We start from the raw sequence: 26710 nt of genomic DNA on the forward strand, positions 1-26710 counted from the left end.
ACCCCGGCTGAGGCCAACGGGTTTAACACGCATCACACTTGTTGACTCATTACTGAATTACTGATAAACATCTGTTTACTGACTGTGTTGCCCTCAGTATGAACCTGTGTGTGTGTGTGTGTGTGTGTTTGTCCGTCCGTCCGTCCCACAGAGGATGCAGCTGGACATCATCCTGACCAGCCTCCAGGACCACACCCACGTGGCCTCGCTGCTGGGCTACAGCTCCCCCGCCGACGGCCCCGAGGTGCTCTGTCCCGGCCAAGGGGGCTTCACGGCCGCCCCGGACCCCGCCTACGGCGCTGCGGCGGGCCACCCGGACACCCACCTGGCCGAGATCCTCATGAAGACGCTGCTCAGGAACCTGGGCTTTTATACCGTGAGTACAGAGAGCATCCCATTAGAGCAGGTGTCTCAAACTGATCCAGTAAAGGGCCGCTGTGGCTGCAGGTTTTCATTCCAACCAAGCAAGAACACACCTGATCCAACCAATCAAGGTGTGAAGGCCAATCAGGTCGGTGAATAAGTCGAGTCAGGTGTGTGCTTGCTTGGTTGGAATGAAAACCTGCAGCGGCCCTTTACTGGATCAGTTTGAGACGTGTGTGTGTGTGTGTGTGTCTGTGTCTGTGTCTGTGTCTGTGTCTGTCTGTGTGTCTGTCTGTCTGTCTGTGTGTGTCTGTGTCTGTCTGTGTGTGTCTGTCTGTGTGTGTGTGTCTGTCTGTGTGTGTGTCTGTCTGTGTGTGTGTCTGTGTGTCTGTGTGTGTCTGTGTCTGTGTGTGTCTGTGTGTGTCTGTGTGTGTGTGTTACTCAATACCAAACCATTACCTGCAGGATTGTTAGTGATCTATTCAGGATCGACGAAGCCAGACAGCAGGAAGGAAGTCATCAGCAAAGTCGATCCATATAAAGCACCAGAGCCGGATGTATAATATATAATCCTTTCTTATTATCACCTGCTGCCTTTTTCCTGGCACAGCAGAGGCTTGTTCTCTAAAGAGACACACACACACACACACACACACACACACACACACACACACACACACACACACACACACACACACACTGCCTGAGCAATGACTGGTGATTAGGCTGCAGACCTTTCTAATTTGAGAGTCACTCGTAGATTGCCTCTCGCTCTATATTTCATTTATTTTTCGCTCTTCTTATCACAGTTTTCTGTTGACGAAAGGAAAAAAATGCATCTAGATAAAGAAAATCAACAGTAAATGTGAAGATACCAGTAATCCAGATCACAAACACAAGCTATTTCTCGAGGCCTTTCCACACTGAGGGCGTGGCGGCGATTTCAAGGACACAAAAATGCGTACTGGCAGCGGTGCAGATTGCATTGTAATAGATTAATGCAGGATGTAATCGATCCACGGCGGCGTCTCGCTGTCTGTCTGAACTACTGGAAGCTATTTGCTTTTTTTCTTGACGAGATTCCTTTTAAGTGAAATGCTCCGAGTGAGTTTGAGTTCCCTCTGCTGAACGGTTACACTGTCTCTCTGAGGGCCACTGTAGAAAAAAATGTGCGAGTTTATACCGCTAGCATCTTAGCCCAACCAACCCGATCAATAAACACCCATAAGATGCCAATTTGGCCCAAATGCCGGGTGTTAGCATCGTAATAAACTCACAAATAATAAGTCAACTTTGACCTTGAGTACTTCCCTCGTGTCGTGCAGCCCCGACTGTGAAGCCGCTGATGTCGGTGTTTGTGTGTTTCAGGATCAGGCGTTCGGCGAGCTGGAGAAGAACAGCGATAAGCTGCAGCAGGGAATGTCGTCGTCCGACAGCAGCCAGCCGGCTCACCTCCACCAGCTGCTGTGTTCCCTGCAGAAGCAGCTGCTGGCCTACTGCCACATCAACTCTGTCACCGAGGTAACAGGCCCTCCTTTAGGACTCTCCTAGACCACGACACGCTCTCTCGTCACCGAGGTAACGGACGCTCCTTTAGGACTCTCCTAGACCACGACACAACCTCGTCACAGAGGTAACGGGCCCTCCTTTAGGACTCTCCTAGACCACGACACGCTCTCTCGTCACCGAGGTAACGGACGCTCCTTTAGGACTCTCCTAGACCACGACACAACCTCGTCACAGAGGTAACGGGCCCTCCTTTAGGACTCTCCTAGACCACGACACGACCTTGTCACCGAGGTAACGGGCCTCCTTTAGGACTCTCCTAGACCAGGACACGCTCTCTCGTCACCGAGGTAACGGACGCTCCTTTAGGACTCTCCTAGACCACGACACAACCTCGTCACCGAGGTAACGGGTGCTCCTTTAGGACTCTCCTAGACCTCGTCACCGAGGTAACGGACGCTCCTTTAGGACTCTCCTAGACCACGACACGACCTCGTCACAGAGGTAACGGGCCCTCCTTTAGGACTCTCCTAGACCACGACACGCTCCCTCATCACCGAGGGAAAGGACGCTCCTTTAGGACTCTCCTAGACCACGACACAACCTCGTCTCCGAGGTAACGGGCCCTCCTTTAGGACTCTCCTAGACCACGACATGCTCCCTCATCACCGAGGTAAAGGACGCTCCTTTAGGACTCTCCTAGACCACGACACAACCTCGTCACCGAGGTAACGGGCCCTCCTTTAGGACTCTCCTAGACCACAACACGCTCCCTCATCACCGAGGTAACGGGTGCTCCTTTAGGACTCTCCTAGACCTCGTCACCGAGGTAACAGACGCTCCTTTAGGACTCTCCTAGACCACGACACAACCTCGTCACCGAGGTAACGGACGCTCCTTTAGGACTCTCCTAGACCACGACACGACCTCGTCACCGAGGTAACGGACGCTCCTTTAGGACTCTCCTAGACCACGACACGACCTCGTCTCCAAGGTAACAGACGCTCCTTTAGGACTCTCCTAGACCACGACATGCTCCCTCGTCACCGAGGTTACGGACGCTCCTTTAGGACTCTCCTAGACCAGGACACGCTCCCTCGTCACCGAGGTAACGGACGCTCCTTTAGGACTCTCCTAGACCAGGACACGCTCCCTCGTCACCGAGGTAACGGACGCTCCTTTAGGACTCTCCTAGACCAGGACACGCTCCCTCGTCACCGAGGTAACGGACGCTCCTTTAGGACTCTCCTAGACCAGGACACGCTCCCTCGTCACCGAGGTAACAGACGCTCCTTTAGGACTCTCCTAGACCAGGACATGCTCCCTCATCACCGAGGTAACGGACGCTCCTTTAGGACTCTCCTAGACCAGGACATGCTCCCTCATCACCGAGGTAACGGACGCTCCTTTAGGACTCTCCTAGACCAGGACATGCTCCCTCATCACCGAGGTAACGGACGCTCCTTTAGGACTCTCCTAGACCAGGACATGCTCCCTCATCACCGAGGTAACGGACGCTCCTTTAGAACTCTCCTAGACCAGGACATGCTCCCTCATCACCGAGGTAACGGACGCTCCTTTAGGACTCTCCTAGACCAGGACATGCTCCCTCATCACCGAGGTAACGGACGCTCCTTTAGAACTCTCCTAGACCAGGACATGCTCCCTCATCACCGAGGTAACGGACGCTCCTTTAGAACTCTCCTAGACCACGACACGCTCTCCCTCCCTCCCGTGGATAACGGTTTTACTACGATCATAATCAAAGTGTTGGTCCGGCGTCTGCCGAGTCTATAACGTCTGGCTTGATTCGGAGGACAGAAGTCCCGTGATGTTCAATATGATGAAGTTATTTGCTCTTTATTGCACATCTAATTACAGAACTCACATGGTCTCGTTCACCAAGCGTAAAAAAGGACGTTAAATTGCATCTTGAAAGAAAACACGGAGCATGAAGCAAAGCAACTCCTGGTTGGATATTTATCAGATTTATGTTCTGCGTTGCTCCTTCTCCTCATTCACGTTCTCCCCCTGATAATTATCAGGATCTCATCAATAATTGTGATATTTTAGTCAGGATGCTAGTTTCTTTCTTTTCTTTCTGTTAAGGCGATTAGCCTTAACAGCAACTACGCTTAATATTACGAGTAACGGGACTCAAGAAACCTTCTCAATATAATACGCAAACTGTGAGCCAGAAGGCAACGTTCAGTTAAGGGTAGATTTCTGTATCGTAACTATGATCAGAGAGACGGATTATTTACCACCAACAGAAGGGGCTTGTCTGCTGGTAAGCTACAGCGCCACCTACTGGCCTGGCATGCACACTGCAGCGCTTTAGTTTAGTTTTTTCCAGATCTGCTTGAATCGTTCTCAAAACAGTGTTGTCCAAACGGGGGGAACTTCTTTAAAATGCTAAGGAAACATAACCCTGTTTTTTAGCCAGACCGTTGCCGTGGAAACATAGATTTAAATCAGCAAGCAACCTGGACTCCAGCTTTTTAATCATAGATTTAGGAACCATTTCTGATCGCCATCTGTCATCCATCCTGCAGAACTCCAGCAGCGTGGCTTTACTCCACAAGCACCTGCAGCTGCTGCTGCCTCACGCCACCGACATCTTCTCCCGCTCCGCCGCCCTCATCAAGGAGAGCTCCTGGAACGGCAGCATCCGGGAGAAGCTGCAAGGTGAAGAGGGTCACTGAAACGCCGCCTCCTCCCCCCTCCGTCCCTGTCTCACCCCTCTTATCCTCCACTTGTTCGATGTAGTCATGAGCATTACTAGAAACCTCCGGATACTGACCGTGTCTCCGTCCTCTCCAGATGTGATCTACGTGTCGGCGGCGGGCAGCATGCTGTGCCAGATCATCAACTCCTTGCTGCTGCTGCCGGTGTCGGTGGCGAGGCCCCTCCTCAGCCACCTGCTGGACCTGCTGCCCCCCCTGGACCGCCTCAACAGGCTGCTGCCGGCTGCCTCCCCGCTGGAGGACCAGGAGCTGCAGTGGCCTCTTCACGGTGAGCACGACGCAGGAATTCACATGCATCATCCCTCCCTCATCAATAATCATACATAATCAGCATTGAGTCATTAGTTGTTATGTGATGTCTTTAAACAGGCTGCATTAAGATAAAAACACATTGGATGCTTTAATTTAAAGGATTCTGCCCTTTAAACTGGATATAGACTAACGAAGCTCAGGGTAACAGGAAAATACTGCTAACATTATCATGCATTCATAACTGTAAGCTATTTTACAGAATGTATAATACAATATTAGACAAATAACTCATAGATCTTCTTTCAAAAAGGCAGTAAAACAACAAAATGTTGGCTCTGAAATCGCTGATTTGGTATATTTGCTTTGTAATTTTGCTCTTGTTTTGTAATTTTTAATATGAAAAACTAAGCTACATAAAAAATAATGAATAAATAAAAAAAGAATAATACTAATAATAACAGTAATGAAAGCTAATGATCGTAGTAATCATAATAGTAATAATGTTCTGTAAACAGAAACATAGAAAGGGGGAGGGGAAAAAGGTGGAGACGATCATAGTGAAAAAATTTGTATCCATCATCTACTGCTTATCCTGTATTCAGGGTCGGGGGCGGGGCTGGAGACGATCCCAGCTGTCATTGGGTGAAGTCAGGGTTCACCTGGACATGTAACCAGTCCATCACAGAGCCGACTTCGTCATACTAATAATAATACAAATAATATTCACAGTAATGATATTGATAAACGGAGATAGAGAGAAAAGTGTGTCTTTGTGAAAGTGTCTGTGAGCCGGTGTGAATGAGTGCTGAGGAAACCTTTCATCACGCTGTCCTGCAGGCACCTGCGACTTTGCGGAGCCGGCCTCGGGGGCGTCCCTGCCGCCGCCGGCGCTGTCCTGGGTGTGGCTGGTGGATCTGGAGCGGACCGTCGCCCTGCTGGTGGGCCGCTGCCTCGGCGGGATGCTGCAGGGAGCTCCCACCTCGCTGGAGGAGCAGGACACCGCCTACTGGCTCAAGACGCCGCTCTTCAGCAACGGCTTGGAGATGGACATCCCACAGCTCGGTGCGTCCTTTTAAACACTTTGGAGTTTTCCCACCAGCGGGATATTCTGTCCATTAATCGGGGTTGGGAGGGGGGTTCAAATCCTTGGAAACACTTGAATGTTAGTGTGGTGTTTTCAAGGTTTGAAAAGTGCTTGGATGTAGACTAAAGGTCTTGAAATGTGTGTTGTATGTGATGACATCTATGATGGAACAGAGAAAAGAAGATCTCCATATCTGAGGGACTGAAAACAGCATTTTCTGACATTTCTTTATGAAAAAATGCCTTTTGATGATGAACAGATGATGAAAATAGTTGGTGATTATATTTCTGTGGATCTGTTAGTGGAATTAGTTTTCCTTTCATTTGTGGTCCTTCTGTAAAAAGCTGTCTCCAAACATCATGTTGGTTGTTTAGAGGACAATAACATCTCATTTAATGTGATGAACAAGTGACATAATAAGTAGACTGAATACGGACCATTGGATTGGTACAAAGATGGAGTTTACCACAGCTGGAAGGGACTGGAAAAGCATGGAAATGCACCTTGAAGTGCTTGGAAAGTGCTTGAATTTGACTTGGAGAAGGTGTAGAAACCCTGCCTAATGTGTGCCTTTCATATTCCATTATTGATGCGTAGTTTCCTCGGCGGTTTGTTGATTGTGGTTGTTGTTTGTGCGTCAGACGCCTGCATCAGCTCGTTGCTGGAGGCGGCGCTGTCCGGTAACGAGGAGCAGAAGCCCTTTGACTCCACGCTGCGTCCCGACCTCAGCGTCCTGGTGGATCTGGCTCTGTGCTCCTCTAAAGAACCTGCCAACAGCCTCTGGATCAACATGCAGGACTACGCCATGAGCAAAGGTCGGCCTCTTTCCCTCCTAACAAATGAATCGTCTCCGTTGCGAGGCGTTGGGTTGACTGCTGTATTGTGTTGCAGACTGGGACAACGCGTCCCTCAGCAACGAGTCCCTGCTGGACACCGTGTCCAGGTTTGTGTTGGCAGCCTTACTGAAGCACACGGGGCTGCTGGGCCAGGCCTGTGGGGAGGGCAGGTACTAAAACATCATACTAATGTCCTGTTAATGGCTTCCACACTGTACAGTACACACAAGTATTTATTTAGGATATGTCTCCCTCAGGTACCAACCGTCCAAGTCCCTCGCCGAGGTTTATCGCAGTGTTTACAAAGTACGAAACCGCCTGCTGGCCTGCAAGAACATGGACTTCATCCAGACCAGGTCTTCTTCACGCGAGAGGAGGGTGAGAACGCACAACGTTGGGTTGAATCTCGGCTCAGCGACGTATTCAGTAAAATATTAGGCTATTAAAAACAACCCCACATGTTGTATTTACTCTCTTTATTTCTGTTGAGCCGATACGTGACTAAAAAACCTGCGATACGATCCGAACCGTACATTTTGTGATCCGTTGAACACAGATCTATAATTTATTTTATAAGAAGATTAAAAAAAGCATGATTAGATTCTTAGTAGACTCGGATCTTTTGGAACCAGATTTAGGGACGAAACAGGATATTTTTTTATTGTGGGTCGCTGTAAAAATCACTCACAATAAGTGAATCCTGGTGAATTTCCATCATCGGGATAATCGTAAATATTGAAAAAGCTGCCTAGCTTGCTTTCATAGCAGAGAAAAGTACATTGTTAAACATATATTTATCCTTTATGTTAATATATATATATATATATATATATATATATATATATATGACACACACACACTGGGCATTTTAAGCATATTTTGATGATTATCGGGATAATTTTGTGAATCCCAATTATTTTGGCTAGAATAACCGTTATGTTACGTCTGCTGTTCAACCTAAAACTAAATAATATAATCAAGAAGAGTTGTGTGTGAGATTATTGGCGAACGCCGTTCACAACTCAGTCCTCGTGTTTGAGTTTCTGGACGGATGAGTTTCAGTGCCGATAGAGATTATCACGAGCGCTCACGGACGTCTCTTTGGTCTCTCCTCGGTCTCAGATCTCAGACAATCAGGACTCTCTGGACCTGGACCCCCAGGAGCACTCGTTCACCCGCACCATCGACGAGGAGGCGGAGCTGGAAGAGAGGGCCGACCGCGAGAGGGAGGAGGGCCACCAGGAGCAGGACGACGAAGAGGAGGAGCGGGAGCACGAAGTGATGACGGCTGGAAGTGAGTTCCAACCTGCCCGGACGTGTTCATACGCTTTCAGTGTGTGCTGCTCGCCAGGGGACATCAGCTGTGTAATCCGGATTAAGTCACACACCTAATGTTGCTTCTCTTTTATTTTGCTTGCCACTGTATCGTGTTAACGTCTCTGAGGTCTCAGTGTAGCATCGATGTTCTGGTTTGGATGCTGATTTAATGATGTCAGCTGTTTACGACGTGACGAAGCATCGCAGCCAAGTAACCCATAGATTTCTCTTACTTTGAATCCAGGAAGCTCACAGAAATAAACGTTCCCATGAAATAAACTCAAATGACTATCAGTTAGAGTAGTAACGAAGAGATGAGTACAATCTCATCGTTATTAGGGCTGGGTAAAAAAATCGATTCAATCGATTTTGGATCGATTTCATTTAAATTTTGCAATATCGATTCATAGGGCATGAGATCGATTTTTCCCCATGAAGTTTACCCCTCGTGCGTGATGCAGCAGTGGCGCGTTTACGTCCGGTTGACGTTCATTCATGCGCACAAGCGTGCAAGATGGCTCCTATAGGTGACGTTAGCGCCCTGGTTTGTGCCAATTTTGCAGAACAATGGCCGCGTCAACATCGACAACAGCCACCGAGGAGCCCGCACTCGCGCTCCGTCCGGAGAACCGTAAACTCTAAAGACGCACCGCCCGGAATACTGCCCGGAAATAGGCAAACAAACACTGCCGAACAGTCGCCACGGACGGCCCAAATAATGTCCGAAAGCAGCCTGGAGCTCTCACCGACACCGGGCAGCACACGGCTCCGCGAGCACACAATTACGCTCCGCGAGCCCGCACTCACGTTCCGTCCTGAAAACCGTAAACTCTTAAGACGCACCGCCCCGAATACTGTTATATATATTATATATAATATTGACGTTGACTGATACACTGCCCTCTGGTGGACAAAACATATACAACTTAAGTACCATACCATACCATATAGGTCTTACTGAAGGCTTTTAATGGTCAAAAGATTATTAATAAATATTCGAATATTAATATTAATAAACAAACGAACTTCGAATATGATTTTTGGGCAAAAGTCAAGGCCCTAGTGCTTGATCCACACTACGTTATGGTGCAACGTAAACATCTGACTGAAACAGTTATCCCCATGATGTATACATGTGTGAAAGACGACATCCTAACGAAAATGCAGTCAGCAGAGAGTGTCGGCAGAACTTGTGTTGTTTATGGTGAAGAGCAAAAAATAAAGTACATCTGTATTTTTTAACACAGTTGAGCCATTTTCATTATGTAAGAGCCAATCGAATCGAATCGAATCGAATCGTATCGTGATTAATCGATTCAGGACCTTATGAATCGAAATCGAATCGATTTAGGAAATTGGCCACGATACCCAGCCCTAATCGTTATCACACCGTAGGAAGCAGCGCTGACTCCTTTGCTCATTTCCTTTAACAGGTGAAGCAGTGGAATTAGACAGCTAGCTAACTAGCAGACAGCTAGCCAGTCCGATGCTAATGCTAACGCAGCCGAGGGTCCCTCCACCTCACTCCCCACCGCTAGCTACCAAGCTAACCGCCGAGCTAACCGCTGACCTCGGAGGTCCTAGCAGTCCGTGTTGTGGTTTCAGAGTAGTTCAGAGACAGGTGGTGCTGGTTTTGATGCGGTTGCATGAGCTTCGGTTGTGACCTTTGCCCTCTAGTAGACGTGGAGTGTGTTGTGCGGCTGCTGCTCGTCCTCTAACCAAGCATCTTGTGTGTGTGTTTTTATTTGTGTATGTGCTTCTTGCACCACACAGAAATCTTTCAATGTTTCCTCTCAGCGCGGGAGGTCGCTCGCAGCCGGGACCGAGAGCGGGCCAGCAGCAGCACGGGACTGGGATCCGGCTCGGGTTCTAGGAGCGGAGGAGGAGGAGGAGGAGGAGAGGAAGACCCCACCCTGTCTCAGGAGGGGGGGAGGAGAGGCAGCACGGGGCTCCCCGAGGGCCAGGACCTTTACACGGCAGCCTGCAACTCGGTGATCCACCGCTGTGCCCTGCTGTTGCTGGGAGTGAGCCCCGTGCTGGGCGAGCTGGGCAAGCAGAACCAGGAGGAGGGCCAGACCCAGTCCGCCACGGGGACCCAGGAGGGTCTGAGCTTCATGACCAGGTCTGAGCACTGAACAGGCAGCCACACGTAGTGACAGATTAATAGCCCGGTCTCTCTTTATTCATTTATTTATTGTTATATGTGAACATGAAACAAGCAAACAAAGAGGGCTCGGACATGACGGTACACACAGTAAACGATACAAATATACACATATTAGAATGGAGTTAAGAGTTTTCCTCTCCTTCGTCCTTTTGAAGCCGCAGCACAAAAGTCATTCCTCCATTGCCTGAATAGAGTTTGTAATGTTTGTGAAGAGTCTCGTGGTAGGAGGATTCCTCTGAAGTCATTTAGTAGTTTTTTACTTTCAACCATGAAAATCTTCAGGAGGTATGCTCCACTTTACTGAGACCTCCAGGGAGTTCTCCCAGATATTAACGGTTAAAGGAAAGGTCAAATGTCCAGAGTCCAAGTTCTCCCTTTATTTGTGATTTCACACCTCTACAGTAGAATGAGGTCAAACTGAACGTTTCCTGAGGCAAAAGCAATAATTATAGTTTCTCAATTTTAAAACACGCCCCTGTGAGCTCTGTGATCGTTCCTCCTGTCTAGTGATGATTGATTAGTGATTGACTTGTAGGAACAAAATGCACTGGCATCTTTCCCATTTGGGTATCTCTAGATCATACCAGCCCATAAACTGTCAGCTGTGTTTATTTTTGTGATTCAAGCCTCCAGATCGACTGCTGCAAACACGCACCACATGTTTCTTTGCAAGCCAATCAAAGCAGACTGAGCCGATCTTGTGGAGGAGGCTTAAAACAGATGAGAACCTGAATACAGTTTGTTCTGGCAGCCGGTACGAGGGAACGGATGAGTTGCTGATGTACAATAGCGTGGTCGTCTTCTATGATGGGAGCACGGAATAATAACTTTGGTGTTTAATTGTGGGAATTAAAAAGTCTGGATTCATATTGGAGTGATTGTGCTGCACTGCTCCGGTCCATACGAGATCCCCTCCTAAAGCCAACCCAGTATGAAGTCGTTCTCATGAGCATGAATGCATTTGAACGTCCAGCTAAACGTGACGTGATCAGAGTCGGATTAAACCAAGTGCATATTTTCCAGAAGTTCATCTTGTTAGTGCGAAGCCGTTTCCCTGGACGGTGTTTCTCTTTCTGCGCTGCAGTGGAGAACGCTAACATGAAGAGGGAGGCTTTCCGATAAGAACGCTGCAGCTTTGGCAGATTTAATTTCAGCTAACTCCGACTGCTGAAGCCTCGTTTTAGCTTCTTGCTGATTGTCTGCATTTTTGTGCAGAACTGTGGAGTTTTTCCCCCTCGTATCTTAGAAAGGAATCTCTTTGCATCAACCACAGTCTTCTACTTTATGTTGTTTTTAACAGTTCCTCTGCTGGCATTGATTCAACCTCTAAAAACTCATCTCTGCTCATCAGAAGTCCTGAAACTCTTCAGCTTTACCTCATTTACACCTTAATGTGAACGAGGCTGAAACTTTTGGCTCGTACTCACTGTTTCACCAGGGTGAACGGACAGAACAGTGTTGGGTTTCAATAAAAAACTCATCAGTTTATGATTTAAAACCAAAACCAAGGTTTGTCTGTAAGTTTGACTGGGACATGTGGGCCCGTTGAGCCTCACTGGCGTCTGCATTGACAGCTTATAAAGCTCATATCTGTCTTGTAGCAAAATAAAAGATCATCAGATGGATATTTACACAATTTACTAAAATGTGATTTTAGAGCGAGTCGTCCTCATATCGGTGGTTCGAATCCCGGCTCCTCTGAGCCACTTCCTCCCTCGGGCAACACGTGAAGGGTGTTGTTTCTTATCAGGATTTTGCTGATACCAGATTTCTTGTTTCAACGAGTTTCATCTGAACATTGACCTACATATACGGTATATATATATATATATATATTAGGGAACCTTTTCTCCGGAGCGTTTGGAGGAGGAGCTCCAAGCAAGTAAACGATGGCATGTTTCTTCCTGTTGTTGGCTCACACACCTCCATGACCCCGTTCACCTCCCACGATGAGGGCCTTGTTGACGCCGTCATACTCCGTGCTTCACGCATAGACATGCAGATTAGACATGAAGACCAAGAACAGGTCATCCTTCTGCTCCCAACGTCTGGTACTTTGCACAACGGAGGCTCGTTCCTCACCAGGAATGTGATTCTGGGAGTTTTCATCGAAGTACCAGTGAAAAAAATAAATCATCAGCCATTTTTGGGGGTAAATGGTGGTGTGGATGCTGATGTTCCACTGTGGACGTATTTTAGACATCTAAAATAATCAATATCAGTCATTTTATTTCTATTAATTTTACTGTGAATGTTTTCTTGAACTGTTTTCTCTTAAATTCTTCTTGTCTTGATGGGCTCTTATAGAATCGGTAACGGTGTCGACGTGTGATTATAGAATGAGGCGGTACGGTTGTGTGACGTGACGAGTGATTTAGTGGGAGTCGCTTCTGCTTCGGATTCAAGTTTCACGTCTTTCATGGTCATTTGGCGTCGCCCCCTGCCGACAGTGCTGCTGCAAATATGTAATATGGAAAAATCTATTAGTTTGACGCTTCATTCACAACGTTGACATTTTAATTCTGAATCTACATTTCCATGCAGCGCAGCGTCTTCTAAACCTGGTGTTTAAAGTTTACAGACTTGGATAACTTCAGAGCGCCGTGTCGTCCAAAATCAGCATCCTTTATCTCACCAAATATTCAGTCCATATTTAGTTATCTCAAAGCACCATAAATGACTTTCAGACACCCACAATAACACAACATTATTTATCTTTTTATATACTTTTCCCAACGATTTCTACTACATAACATTCTTACGCATCAAAACCAGCAATTCAGCTTGTTTATAGCATAGATGTTATTTTATTACATTTCTCATTTAGTCCAGACATTTAAATATATATATATATATGGAACAAACCATCAGACTATCATCATCTATTACAATGTGAAATACTGCATGTCATTCAAAGTAGAAACAGAACGGGCTGATAAGTTGAGTTGGGTGAGCTCCATCATGTCAATAAGGGGAGCGTTCCTCTGTATATTAATATGTTTTAAACATTTTAAAAGTCCCAGTGAGAAGTCCTTCCAGAGCAAACGTATTACAATACAGTCGTCTTGCATCCAAGTAACATCTCCATGTCATCCAATAATGGTCCCTTCTCTGCATCAGATCAGAAAATGTTCATCTTTCCATATCCTGAATGTCTTTTATGGTCCAGACATTTTTACCAGTAAATGGGTCGGACCCGTTTTGTCGTGGTGTTGCATCGGCGTGATGAAGCTGTGTGATGTGTGATGTGTTTGGTAGGAGCGAGAGTCTGAGTGCAGAGAGCCGTTTGGTGCAGAGCAGCCCGACTTACCGACTGATGAAGTCCAGGAGCGAGTCTGACCTCTCCCAGCCCGAGTCCGACGAGGAGGGCTACACTCTGGTAGAGCACACACACACACACACACACACACACACGCACACACACCTCGCTGCTCTGGTTTTATGTGTTCTTAACCATCTGAAGCTACATCTTCTTTGTCTTGTCTCTCAGAGTGGAAGGAGGAACGTGGACCTGGACTTGGCGTTCTCTCACAAAAAGCGAGGTGAGTATCAGCTTCAGAAAGATCCGCCTGATGTTTAGCGAGTGGCACGGGGGGCGATGCGGGTCACCAATCACGTGTTCTCTCTGTCTCTTTGGTTCCTCGCTGGATAGTTTATTTGCTTCTTTTGGGGCAGTTGAGCCCCAAACACAAGAGGAGCTCCAAGCAAGTAAACGATGGCATGTTTCTTCCTGTTGTTGGCTCACACACCTCCATGACCCCGTTCACCTCCCACGATGAGGGCCTTGTTGACGCCGTCATACTCCGTGCTTCACGCATAGACATGCAGATTAGACATGAAGACCAAGAACAGGTCATCCTTCTGCTCCCAACGTCTGGTACTTTGCACAACGGAGGCTCGTTCCTCACCAGGAATGTGATTCTGGGAGTTTTCATCGAAGTACCAGTGAAAAAAATAAATCATCGGCCATTTTTGGGGGTAAATGGTGGTGTGGATGCTGATGTTCCACTGTGGATGTATTTTAGACATCTAAAATAATCAATATCAGTCATTTTATTTCTATTAATTTTACTGTGAATGTTTTCTTGAACTGTTTTCTCTTAAATTCTTCTTGTTGTACAGCACATTGATGGAAAGCTCTATAAATACATAATTTTATTATTATATTTAGAATACTTCCACCTCTTCACCTCGTTCTGGCAGGAACTGATGCTCTACACGCTCTCTTCAAAGCCACCAGACTCCCTTGACAAAAAGAACACAGTTACTTTGTTTGTGTTATCGTGTGACTTTGTGAAGGTTTAAAGGTCAGTTTGGATTCACCAAAGTCAAACAATAGCAGCGAATGTTTACCATCAAACACGGTTCATACCAGCTGTGATGCAACGGATGCAAAACTTTCTCAATAAAGCGTCCTTGGGTTCCATGAAAGGATAATTGAAGCTATTATTATGCTCCATGTTGTTTGAATATGTCTGTTCCTCACAACATGATTGGTTAATGCCTTTTAATTGCAGAATGAGGCAAATTTGATTTTCTGATATTTCAGAAAATCAACATTTTGGCTTCGAAGCGTAATCTTCATGTTCTGTGTGGAAGTACTATTGACAAATTGATTGCATCCTTAGACACACAAACTAACTGATCGAGGCAGAAACCCCTCGGTTCTACACGGTAAGTCTGGTGGCTTTAAAGAGTAGATAACGGCTTCAGTTCCCCGTCACCTGTGCTGTCGGACAGCGAGGTAAAGCGATAATTATGAATATTTTAGGTGTGTAAAATACATCCACAGCTGCTTCCTCCACATAGTCCCTGACTTTGGAGACGGACCTCGTACAGCCACACCTCTAAACCCCTTCCCTTTTAAAACCACCAGCGCCGACACTTTAAATTAAATGTGGAAACACAAGCTCTGGTTACCATTTCACTTCTCAGCTGCAGCGTTTCTTCCTCCGCGGGTGTTGGAAACTCAGTGCCATTCTAGATGAATCCATAATGGCTGACGAAGGCTTGCACCCGCATGAAGGTTCAGCATTTAATGAACTCTTAGAGAGCAGTAATGCATCGCACTCCGTCGCTCTTAAGTGCTGAACAGCAACACGGCCCATCCATCTAAAGCTCTCGTCCTGTGCCTTCACGCCCCTGAAAGTCGTCTCTGTGTCTCCGCCCCCTTCCTCAGGCTTACTCCACAGCTCGCCGGACTCCCTGGCCGAGTCCTGGTTCAGGGCCAAGCTGAGCCGCCAGCGGAGCTACAGCTCGGCCTTCTCCTACGAGGAGTCGGACCTGGACCTGAGCCGCTCGCTGGGCGTCCACGCGCTCATCGACAACATGGTGAGCTTCATCAGCGGCGACGTGGGCCTGGCGCCGGCCTTCAAGGAGCCAGAAGAAAGCATGTCCACCAGCCCGCAGGCCACCATCCTGGCCATGGAGCAGCAGCAGCAGAGGGCCGAGGTGAGAGGCTCCGCCCCCCTCCACGGGGACACGCTTTAATGGTGCACTGATTGATAACTGACCCTTTTTTTTTGGAACATCCCTTTGTTGATTTGAAAGACAATAAAGGAAAACAATAAAATAACTTAAAGATTTAACAAATAAATTAATAAAATAACAATACAACAATGCAAATAACATACATGTGAAGGAAGGAAGGAAATAATAAATAAATAATAATGGACATTTAAGGCACTTTTTATGATATTTATTAACAGTCAGAAAAATATTCACTATCACAACATGACTTTAACACGTAGCTGTAAAGTTGAACCTTGAATCATGAAGCTAACTTTGTCAGCAGCTTCACTCCAGAATCCACATGGATCCAGATCCAGTATGGGTGCCGCTCTGCTGCTTGTGTTCATCAGATCCACCCGTCGCTCCTCCACAGACCAAATATGGTCACTTCCTTCACTGCGTGCAGAAAGAGAAGGGGTCCAGTCCACTTACCTGCTGTGTTTCCCCTCCAGCTGCGGTTGGAGGCCCTCCACCAGATCGTGGTGCTGATCTCCGGCATGGAGGAGAAGGGCAGCCAGCCCGGGAACACGGATCGGTCCAGCAGTGCCTTCCAGTCCTCCTCCCTGCTCACCTCCGTCAGGTTGCAGTTCCTGGCCGGTTGCTTTGGCCTGGGCACCGTGGGAACCGGAGGGCTGAAGAGGGAGAGCGTGCAGCTGCATCACTATCAGGTTTGTACGAGCCGGTCGCCTGCTGGCCGATTTACACGTTTTCATCCATTTTCACACAAGAATCACCGATAACTAAGGCAAAGGAACTCAAATGTGCTCCAAATATTTACCGCTTTGATTAAAAAAAGGAAAACTTCCCCGATTCTCTTTTTCTGTGACTAATCTACAAGAGAGGTCTGCCTCATATAACACAATTCACTCAGATGTAAAGGGTCTTACAAAGCGAACCATCGATCCCAATCATTCTCAATACGTGTATCAAACAACCAAAGCAAGCGGCGCTCTTGGAACAGAAAAGAGCCAAACACAGGATGTTTTTATGGAAATATTTCATCTACAGAAAGGATGGTGTTGACCAAGAAGCACTTTGTCGTTATCTGGTGAAAATCCCATTATTTCTTAATATTGCATTATATACAGCAGAACATCTAATTATCGCCATGTCAGTAGAGGTGGCGGGAAAGAAGCAACAGTATTTTACGTGGTAATATCGTATGCTCTTTTATTACAAAAACACTAAATATAAAAAAATGAATCCGGTACAATTGCTTCTTCAGTCCACTAGATGGTGCTAAAGTCATAGCAGGAAGTTGGTCCGTCTGCTTGACTGACAAAGACATTTTCCTACAAAAATGTTTTTATTTAAAGTGAGATGAACAGAGTGAAACTTTATCTTATCAGATAAAACTGTGTAATTTGCATTTGAGCAAAGATGATGTCTCACAATACTCACAATGCCCCTGAATCTCAGTCTTCCCCACTAACGTGCAGCACTAGCAGTATTTAGTTTAACAACCTCTTTTTTTTGTTTCAGGATGGTGTGAAAGCAGCTAAGAGGAGCCTGCAGATGGAAATCCAGACAGCTGTTCATAAGATCTACCAGCAGCTGTCCGTCACACTGGAGAGAGCCCTGCAGGCCAACAAGCACCACATAGGTAACACACACACACACATCTATTATCCATCCATCCACCCTCCTTCCTTCCTTCCAGTGATTCATTGTTGGATGTCTAAATCACAGATATTCATCATTAACCTTTCAGTTGGGAGTCTACGAGTGTATCTGGTATCTGCTTCTACTTGTTCTTTCAAAGTTAAAGGAAGCATGATGAACGATGGTTCATTATGATAGTTAATAATAATTATTTATTATGGCTGTTTTGTTTGCGGTGCCTCTATCCTAGCCTGTTTGTTCCCCATCAGCCTCTCTGGTGCTCTCATGTCTTTCTCCCGTTGCTCCTCCACCCTAGAAGCCCAGCAGCGCCTCCTGCTGGTGACGGTGTTTGCTCTGAGCGTCCGCTACCAGCCGGTGGACGTGTCCCTGGCCATCTCCAGCGGTCTGCTCAACGTGCTGTCTCAGCTCTGCGGGACGGAGACCATGCTGGGACAGCCGCTGCAGCTGCTGCAGAAACCCGGCGTGTCCCAGCTCAGCACCGCCCTCAAGGTGGCCTCCACCCGCCTGCTGCAGATCCTGGCCATCAGCACCGGGTAAGACCCTCCCCTTTTCACTGCCGTGATATCGACGCTTTGTAAACCCGATACAGGGTTGGAACGGGTGCTGGAAATCCTTGAAAACCCTTGCATTTTAGTGTTTTGTTCTCAAGGTGTATACCTAGAAATGCTTGGAAAGTGCTTGAATTTGAATTTGGAGAAGGTGGAGGAACCCTGCTGGTAGAAAAGATTGCATCAACAGCCGTGTCTCCGATTCGCAGGACGTACGCGGACAAGTTGAGTCCCAAGGTGGTCCAGTCCCTGCTGGACCTGCTCTGCAGTCAGCTGAAGAACCTGCTGTCTCAGGCCGGAGTCAGTCTGCTGGCGTCTGGAAAAGACCAGGAAGACGACAAACAGGAGGACGGCGCCGACTCGGAGAAGAAAGACTTCAGAGGTGATTCATGAGTTCGCTTTCGTTGCTGTTTGATGATAAAGATGCTTTTTTTCCTGGTGAGGTTGTGCATCACGTCTGTGTCCGTGTTTCTTCAGCGCTGATCCGGAAGCAGCACACCGCTGAGCTACACCTCGGAGACTTCCTGGTCTTCCTCAGGAGAGTGGTGTCCTCCAAGGCCATCCAGTCGAAGATGGCCTCCCCCAAATGGACCGAAGTGCTGCTGAACATCGCCGCGCAGAAGTGCTGCTCAGGTACGATCAGCTTGTGAGACTCAACACGCGTACGATGCTTTAACAATGACGTTAACCCTCGTGGCTGTTGTGTTCCAGGGGTCCCTCTGGTGGGGAACTTGAGGACGCGGCTCCTCGCTCTCCACGTGTTGGAGGCCGTCCTGCCCGCCTGCGAGGCCAATATGGAGGACGACCAGATGACGCAGGTGAGCAGTTGTCTGTGCTCGGTGCAGGTTAGTCCTCGGTAACGATCGGATTAGTCCTCGGTAATGGTCCGGCGAGTCCTCGGTAACGGTCGGGTTAGTCCTCGGTAACGGTCAGGTTAGTCCTCGGTAATGGTTGGCTGAGTCCTCGGTAACGGTCAGGTTAGTCCTCGGTAATGGTCCGGTGAGTCCTCGGTAACAGTCAGGTTAGTCCTCGGTAACGGCCGGGTTCGTTCTCGGTAACGGTCAGGTTAGTCCTCGGTAACGGTCGGGTTAGTCCTCGGTAACGGTCGGGTTAGTCCTCGGTAACGGTCAGGTTAGTCCTCGGTAACGGTCGGGTTAGCCCTCGGTAACGGCTGGGTTCGTTCTCGGTAACGGCCGGGTTAGTCCTCGGTAACAGTCAGGTTAGCCCTCGGTAACGGTCGGGTTCGTTCTCGGTAACGGTCGGGTTAGACCTAGGTAACAGTCAGGTTAGCCCTCGGTAACGGTCGGGTTCGTTCTCGGTAACGGTCAGGTGAGTTCTCGGTAACGGTCAGGTGAGTTCTCGGTAGCGGTCAGGTTAGTCCTCGGTAACGGTCGGGTGAGTTCTCGGTAACGGTCAGGCTAGCCCTTGGTAACGGTCGGGTTCGTTCTCGGTAACGGTCGGGTTAGACCTTGGTAACAGTCAGGTTAGCCCTCGGTAACGGTCGGGTTCGTTCTCGGTAACGGTCAGGTGAGTTCTCGGCAACGGTCAGGTTAGTCCTCGGTAACGGACGGGTGAGTTCTCGGTAACGGTCAGGTTAGTCCTCGGTAACGGACAGGTGAGTTCTCGGTAACGGTCAGGTTAGTCCTCGGTAACGGTCGGGTTAGACCTAGGTAACAGTCAGGTTAGTCCTCGGTAACGGTCGGGTTAGACCTAGGTAACAGTCAGGTTAGCCCTCGGTAACGGTCGGGTTCGTTCTCGGTAACGGTCAGGTGAGTTCTCGGTAACGGTCAGGTGAGTTCTCGGTAGCGGTCAGGTTAGTCCTCGGTAACGGTCGGGTGAGTTCTCGGTAACGGTCAGGCTAGCCCTTGGTAACGGTCGGGTTCGTTCTCGGTAACGGTCGGGTTAGACCTTGGTAACAGTCAGGTTAGCCCTCGGTAACGGTCGGGTTCGTTCTCGGTAACGGTCAGGTGAGTTCTCGGCAACGGTCAGGTTAGTCCTCGGTAACGGACGGGTGAGTTCTCGGTAACGGTCAGGTTAGTCCTCGGTAACGGACGGGTGAGTTCTCGGTAACGGTCAGGTTAGTCCTCGGTAACGGTCGGGTTAGACCTAGGTAACAGTCAGGTTAGTCCTCGGTAACGGTCGGGTTAGACCTAGGTAACGTTCAGGTTAGTCCTCGGTAACGGCCGGGTTAGTCCTCGGTATCGGCCGGGTTCGTTCTCGGTAACGGTCGGGTTCGTTCTCGGTAACGGTCGGGTTTAAAAGCAGCAAATTCTCACAATAAAAACTCTGGAATGAGGGGAATTTTTGGTACTTTTATGAATGAATGTTGTCTTCCAGGTGGTGGAGCGGTTGTTCACCCTGTTGTCTGACTGCATGTGGGAAGCTCCCATCGCTCAGGCCAAACACTCGATCCAGATTAAAGAGAGGGTTCAGGAGCTCAAGCTGCAGGTGAGCCATCAAACCCCTTCCTACTTCCAGGGTTCACACGGGTGCTGGAAATCCTTGAAAACACTTGACGGGTTCTCTAACCCACAGGGCGACGCCGAGGAGGAGGACGAGAACCTCCCCATCCAGGAGGTGTCCTTCGACCCGGAGAAGGCTCAGTGCTGCGTGGTGGAGAACGGCCAGGGTCTGACGCACGGCAGCGGGGGGAAGGGCTACGGCCTGGCCTCCACCGGCATCTCCTCCGGGTGCTACCAGTGGAAGGTAGGGCGTAGTTTCACCTCCACCCCGCCGGGCTGAGAGAGCTCCGTCACCACTTTCTAGACCTTTTCTATCCCGTTTCTAGCTGTAGCTTTATGATACAGAAAATGGATTTTAGTAATACAATTTCAGTATTTTATCTGCGTGTCTGATAATCTGCTATAAATAATATAAATTATGTTATAAATATGATATAAAAGGTTTAAATCCACCTCCCACATGATCAAATGTCAAAATCCATCCACTATATCCGAGTGTCGCTGCTTTGAAGTGAGCGTATGAAGGCCTTTGATGCTGATCAATAACTTTTCTAACTGATCTCGGTCTACAAACATTTGAGCCAGAAGTTGATGTGCATCTTGTGAAGTAATAAAAAGTTTATAACCATCAACGTTCACCATGTTACGATGCTAGCTCAGCATTTTGTTCCAAGTTGTTGTTTTCCAACTGTTCATGCTCTATGTATATCTTTATTTTGTCGTTCCGCCATTTTGATTAATTTGCCATTTTGTGTTTCCTGCGTAGTTTTACATCGTGAAGGAGAACCGGGGCAACGAGGGCACGTGCGTGGGCGTGTCGCGGTGGCCCGTGCACGACTTCAACCACCGCACGACGTCGGACATGTGGCTGTACCGGGCGTACAGCGGAAACCTGTACCACAACGGGGAGCAGACGCTGACGCTGAGCAGCTTCACGCAGGGAGACTTCATCACCTGCGTCCTCGACATGGAGGCCAGGACCATCTCCTTCGGCAAGAACGGGGAGGTGAGACCACACGGATGTTTTAAACACAATGAAATATCTACTAATTCAATTCAACAGTAATCAATAAGCTGTGGGAACCATATATGAGCATCATCAGGGATGGAAAAGTTCCTGAAATTAAGTTGTGGGCAACAAACTGTGTTTTTTAATTGAATTGAATTTAATTTAATTTACAACATTTTTTACTTAAAAAAACAAAATTCAAAATTAAATAGAATTTTGATTTGATTTTACCTTTTTTTTTCCAAATTAATTATTAATTATATTTATTCATTTTATTATTTTCTTTATATATAATTATTAATTCATTATAATTTTTTCTTTATTTTCATTGATACATTGTCTGATTTTGCACGTTGAGTGTGTATGTCTATGTTGTTCAATGTTGTGTAAAAAATTTAAGAAATGACAATATCATACACATTATCATTGTTCTGTGTTCCTAACGTATCGGTTGTGGTTCCACAGGAACCTAAGTTGGCCTTCGAGGACGTTGACGCCACGGAGCTCTATCCCTGTGTGATGTTCTACAGTAGCAACCCAGGAGAGAAGGTACGACCTCTGACCTCTGCTTTAGGGGGCGGGGCTGACCTGCTGATTGACAGGTCGCTACCAATGCTAGTTAGCTACTAAGATGACTTTAACACTTAGCTGTAAAGTTGAACCTTGAATTATAGAAGCTAAATTTGTTAGCAGCTTCACACCAGAATCCACATGGATCCAGATCCACATGGATCCAGATCCAGTAAGGGTGCTTCTGTTTACTGGATGACGAAGGCCAAAATGCTTGAAAGCAGTCGGTGACGTTTTATTTTGCTGCTTCCTTTCTTCCAGGTGAAGATCTGTGACATGCAGATGAGGGGGACCCCTCGAGACCTCTTACCCGGCGACCCGGTCTGCAGCCCCATGGCCACCGTCCTGGCCGAGGCCACCACACAGCTGATCCGGATCTTGCATCGCACCGACCTCTGGACCCATCGCATCAACAAGACCATGACCGAGCGGCTCCACAAGATCAAGCCTTGCTTCAGAGACTTCGCCAGCGGCGGCGGCGGCGGTCAGCGGCTGAAAAAGAGCCGCTCGGTGCAAAGCCGCGAGGAGCACGACGCCCAGAGAGAGAGCCAGGAAACGCCCACGAGGACGGAGGAGGAGCGGGGACGCCACGGACGCCAGCACGGCTTAGGGGAGCTGTCGGAGCACCACCTGAGGACGCTGTGCACCGAGGTGTGGCCCGTCCTGGCCGTGATCGGGGGGGCGGACGCCGGCCTCCGTGTCGGCGGCCGGTGCGTGCACAAGCAGACCGGGAGGCACGCCACCCTGCTGGGCGTGGTGAAGGAGGGCAGCACCTCGGCCAAGGTGCAGTGGGACGAGGCCGAGATCACCATCAGGTACGCTGGACGCCGTTGCTGCTGCTGTGTTGATTTACTCATGTGTTTAATGGAATATCACACCGTTGGCTAGTGGTGAATTCACTTAGATTTAGTCTGCAGCCATGGTAATTCCATATATATATATATAAATTATAGTGAAATAACTCCTCTTTAATTTAATTTAATTCACATGATGTTACAGTATGTTCACTTTACGTAGAGATGCACTGATTTTCTTTGCCGATTCTGAAGATTTTCCGTTCATAAATTATGAAAATGATATGTAAACTGTATTTAAATATCAGAGAAAATATTATTCAATAGTATTATGTAGTAGAGAATGTAGGTCTGTTGTAGAGAGTTTGAATTGATCTATTAGCCAAATGTATGAATTATGTCAAACCCCCCGAGCTCGTCACCACGGGGCTCGCCGTGATGCAACGTACAGGCCGACATGCGTAACCAGTCAAAAAGGTTCCTCATGATTAACAGATCCCTGTATTATATACGTTAACTATAAATGGGACAATACAGGATTTTAAAATAAAAAAAACCCATCAGTATTGGTTGATTGTTTTTGAATTAATCATAAATATATATAAGTTTTAAGCTGAAAAGACAGGGAACATAAATGCATGTATTAATGTAATTATCCTGTATTAATGCAGGGAGAGCTTATGATTTATCATCATCGTATTTATGATTGTTTGATTTGTCTTCACTAAAAAAAGCGAGGAGTTTTCAGAATATTTTCGGGATAATAATATGAATCATCGTGATTATTTCGGCCAGGATAATCTTGACGTGACATTTTTATCTCGTGCCTAAATGACTGAGTCTCGTTTGGATTTTGACACCATAACCGGTGCATCTCTGGTACTGATGAGACTATCCTGCTGCGACCACACGGCTGATGAAATGTGTTTTTTGACAAACGCAGTCGGAGCTGAATGTTTCCTCGCCGCCTGTGTTCCTCTGCATCACCTCCTCGTCGCCTTTCCACCTTCCGCCATCCCCGTCCTCATATTTGTGTTCTCGCCGCTTTGCACCATTAATCCCAACTCTTCCGCATGCCCCAGTGAATCGGCCTGCTGTGCCACGCCCACATGTGCCATCTCTTTATCTGTCTCGCATGCTGTGCTCTCTCTCTCCTGCCCTCTCCCTCACTTTGTGTTTCCTTCCCTTTGTCTCTTTCCCACTCTCCACTCCCTTCTGATTAAAGCTTCCCAACTTTCTGGTCGCCTAGTGACACTCCGCTTTACAACCTGGAGCCCTGCGAGCCGCTGCCCTTCGACGTGGCGCGTTTCCGCGGCCTCACCGCCTCGCTGCTGCTGGACCTCACCTACCTCACCAGCATCCACGAGGAGACCGCCGCCAAGCTCGGCGCCCGACGCCACGACAAGAAGCATCGCAACGCCGCCTCTGCCGGGCACGAGCCGACCGGCGGCGACGACAAGGCGGAGAGCGAGGTGCACAGCCGCAACGAGCAGAAGGATAACGGCGGGGCGTCGCCTCAGAACACCGCCTCCGACCTGCGCGTGTCCCACAGCCTGGACGAGGTGAAAGCGCACGTGGCGCCCAACTCCAAGTCGGAGAGCGAGATCTCCTCGGTGGTCGGCGGGAACGAGGCCCTCTTCAGCGGCGCTCCTCACACGGCGGCGGAGGGGAACAGGAAGAAGGGCCACGAGCACGGCTCCCGCAGCCACGAGCCGTCGGCCTCCTCCATCGCCACGCAGTCGGAGATCCACGCCGTGCAGCTGTCCTACCTCTACCTGGGCGCCATGAAGACCCTCAGCGCCCTGCTGAGCTGCAGCAAGTACGCCGAGCTGCTGCTCATCCCGAAGGTACCGCCGCCGCCGGCCGACTGCACCAACACTGCTGCTGAAAGGGATAGTTTCAATGTGGGGTTAAATACACTGTCCCTTTAAATACAACTTTAGGAACCCTGAATATGGACTTGTTGTCTCCCTTTAACATGAAGGTGTTACCGGAGGTGGCGCCCAGCGGGCACAACGCCGATCTGAACGCCGGCACCGGCGGGAGCACGGCCGCCACCTCGCCGGTGTGCCAGGAGGAAGTGGAGATGCGGGCGGCTCTGCAGTTCCTCATGCGCCACATGGTGAAGCGGGCGGTGATGCGCTCGCCCATCAAGCGGGCCCTCGGCCTGGCGGACCTGGAGCGGGCGCAGGCCATGATCTACAAGCTGGTGGTGAACGGGCTGCTGGAGGAGCCCAGCGGGGGGAAAGCCAAGCCCGGTGAGAACCCGTGAGATGGAGCCGTTTGTTCGGCGCTCTGAGAGTTCGTTCTTTACCATTGAAGCTCTTCATCTTCCCCTTCAGGAGCGAGGAGCGAACCGGACGGCGAGGGCGAAGGCACCGAGGGCGAGCAGCTGGCTCAAACCCCCGTCACAACCAGCCCGTCTGCCTCCAGCACCACCTCCTTCATGAGCTCCTCGCTGGAGGACACCACCACGGCCACCACGCCCGTCACCGACACGGAGACCGTCCCCGCCTCCGAGTCGCCGGGGGTGATGCCGCTCAGCCTCCTCAGGTCAGAACCGCTGTCGGCAAGACCACGAGATAACTGCTTTAAAACGCTGGTTTTCTGAATGGAGTCTGGTTGATGGTGCTAGGCTACGCTAACATTGTAGCTGCTCCATCAACACTCCATATAAGGTCATCTAGACATAAATACAGCAGAGACCTTGTTGTTTGGACCACAGACAGTCTCTGGTTCCTCCACATAGTCTGGTCTCTGGACTAATGTGGTCTACTATCTAGACCTCTGGGGGACCACAGACAGTCTCTGGTTCCTCCATAGTCTGGTCTCTGCACTAATGTAGTCTACTATCTAGACCTCTGGGGGACCACATGTGTTGTTCTAAACGGAGATGATTGTTTCTTTGGTTTTGACAGGCAGATGTTCTCCAGCTACCCGACCACCACGCTGGCTCCGACCCGGAGAGCTCAGACGCCTCCCGTGTCCTCGCTGCCCACCTCGCCCTGTGACGAGGTGGGCCGCCGCCAGAGTCTCACCTCCCCGGACTCCCAGCCCTCCAGACCCCAGAACAGAACGGGGACCTGTAAGCGTGACGTTTGAGTTAATCTCATCACGTTATGATGTAGAAACGGTAGTTAATGGACGGTGTGGTTGTTCTCTGCAGCTCTGTCGGACCCCAGCAGCAGGTTGTCCACGTCTCCCCCCCCGCCCGCCATCGCCGTGCCTCTGTTGGAGATGGGCTTCTCCCTTCGCCAGATCACCAAAGCTCTGGAGGCCACGGGTCAGTCTCGCTGCTCTGCTTGCTTATATATATAATGATTATTGTTTGGTAGACTGTGGTGTAATATGGTGGTGTGACATCACCATGTGGGATCCTGAGAGTGACTTCCTGTTTGTCTCAGGCGCCCGGGGAGAAGCAGACGCTCAGAACATCACGGTGCTGGCCATGTGGATGATTGAGCATCCGGGTACGGAGGAGGAGCTCGACGAGCCTCACACACGAGGAGGCGGCGGCGGCGGCGACGGGTCAGACTCATCCTGTCCCGGGGCTACAGCTTCCTCCGGAGGCAAATCCCTGGACAGGAGCCCGTACCTGGTCTCACCTGGAGACATCGCCAGTGCAGACGCCTCGGAGATGGAGGAGGGCTTCAGCGAGAGGTACGGCATATAAGGATGACGTGCAGAGAATGAATCTGAAATCATAGCAGCTACTTCCAAGAAATGTGTTTGTGTGCTTTGAAGATAGATAAGAATACAATAATTTTCTGTATTTAGTATAACTTTATCAATATCATCAACAAGACGCTGCTTGACCAGTATGAATGTCCTTTCTTTCTTACCTTTCACAATAAAAGCCAGAGACATATACGCAGCATCACTTAAATATTTAGGTTCTGTGTTGCCTCATCAAAATATAAC

At 48.8% G+C, this 26710-nt stretch overlaps 1 protein-coding gene across 5 annotated transcripts in view; it reads left to right on the forward strand.

Annotated features, from left to right (window-relative positions):
• The window catches only part of herc1 (HECT and RLD domain containing E3 ubiquitin protein ligase family member 1), a 57114-nt gene that overhangs the window by 14460 nt on the left and 15944 nt on the right, over positions 1–26710 (forward strand). For 3 of the 5 annotated variants that reach the window (XM_084017572.1, XM_084017574.1, XM_084017573.1), the window contains exons 14-43: positions 152–376; positions 1732–1884; positions 4425–4557; positions 4693–4884; positions 5706–5930; positions 6594–6767; positions 6844–6958; positions 7046–7166; positions 7911–8082; positions 9879–10227; positions 13531–13651; positions 13763–13814; positions 15452–15723; positions 16236–16451; positions 17266–17386; positions 17702–17939; positions 18164–18336; positions 18432–18587; positions 18666–18772; positions 20292–20402; positions 20490–20660; positions 21183–21422; positions 21891–21974; positions 22257–22810; positions 24015–24636; positions 24774–25047; positions 25132–25342; positions 25708–25874; positions 25956–26072; positions 26194–26449. In XM_084017572.1, coding sequence (XP_083873698.1) covers positions 152–376; positions 1732–1884; positions 4425–4557; positions 4693–4884; positions 5706–5930; positions 6594–6767; positions 6844–6958; positions 7046–7166; positions 7911–8082; positions 9879–10227; positions 13531–13651; positions 13763–13814; positions 15452–15723; positions 16236–16451; positions 17266–17386; positions 17702–17939; positions 18164–18336; positions 18432–18587; positions 18666–18772; positions 20292–20402; positions 20490–20660; positions 21183–21422; positions 21891–21974; positions 22257–22810; positions 24015–24636; positions 24774–25047; positions 25132–25342; positions 25708–25874; positions 25956–26072; positions 26194–26449 — 6122 coding nt within the window. The remainder of the gene's footprint in view (positions 1–151; positions 377–1731; positions 1885–4424; positions 4558–4692; positions 4885–5705; positions 5931–6593; positions 6768–6843; positions 6959–7045; positions 7167–7910; positions 8083–9878; positions 10228–13530; positions 13652–13762; positions 13815–15451; positions 15724–16235; positions 16452–17265; positions 17387–17701; positions 17940–18163; positions 18337–18431; positions 18588–18665; positions 18773–20291; positions 20403–20489; positions 20661–21182; positions 21423–21890; positions 21975–22256; positions 22811–24014; positions 24637–24773; positions 25048–25131; positions 25343–25707; positions 25875–25955; positions 26073–26193; positions 26450–26710) is intronic. The other 2 variants (XM_084017575.1, XM_084017576.1) reach the window with 2 other exon arrangements.

The sequence above is a fragment of the Eutrigla gurnardus genome (genome assembly GCF_963514095.1).
Source record: "Eutrigla gurnardus genome assembly, chromosome: 1".
Lineage (NCBI taxonomy): Eukaryota > Metazoa > Chordata > Actinopteri > Perciformes > Triglidae > Eutrigla > Eutrigla gurnardus.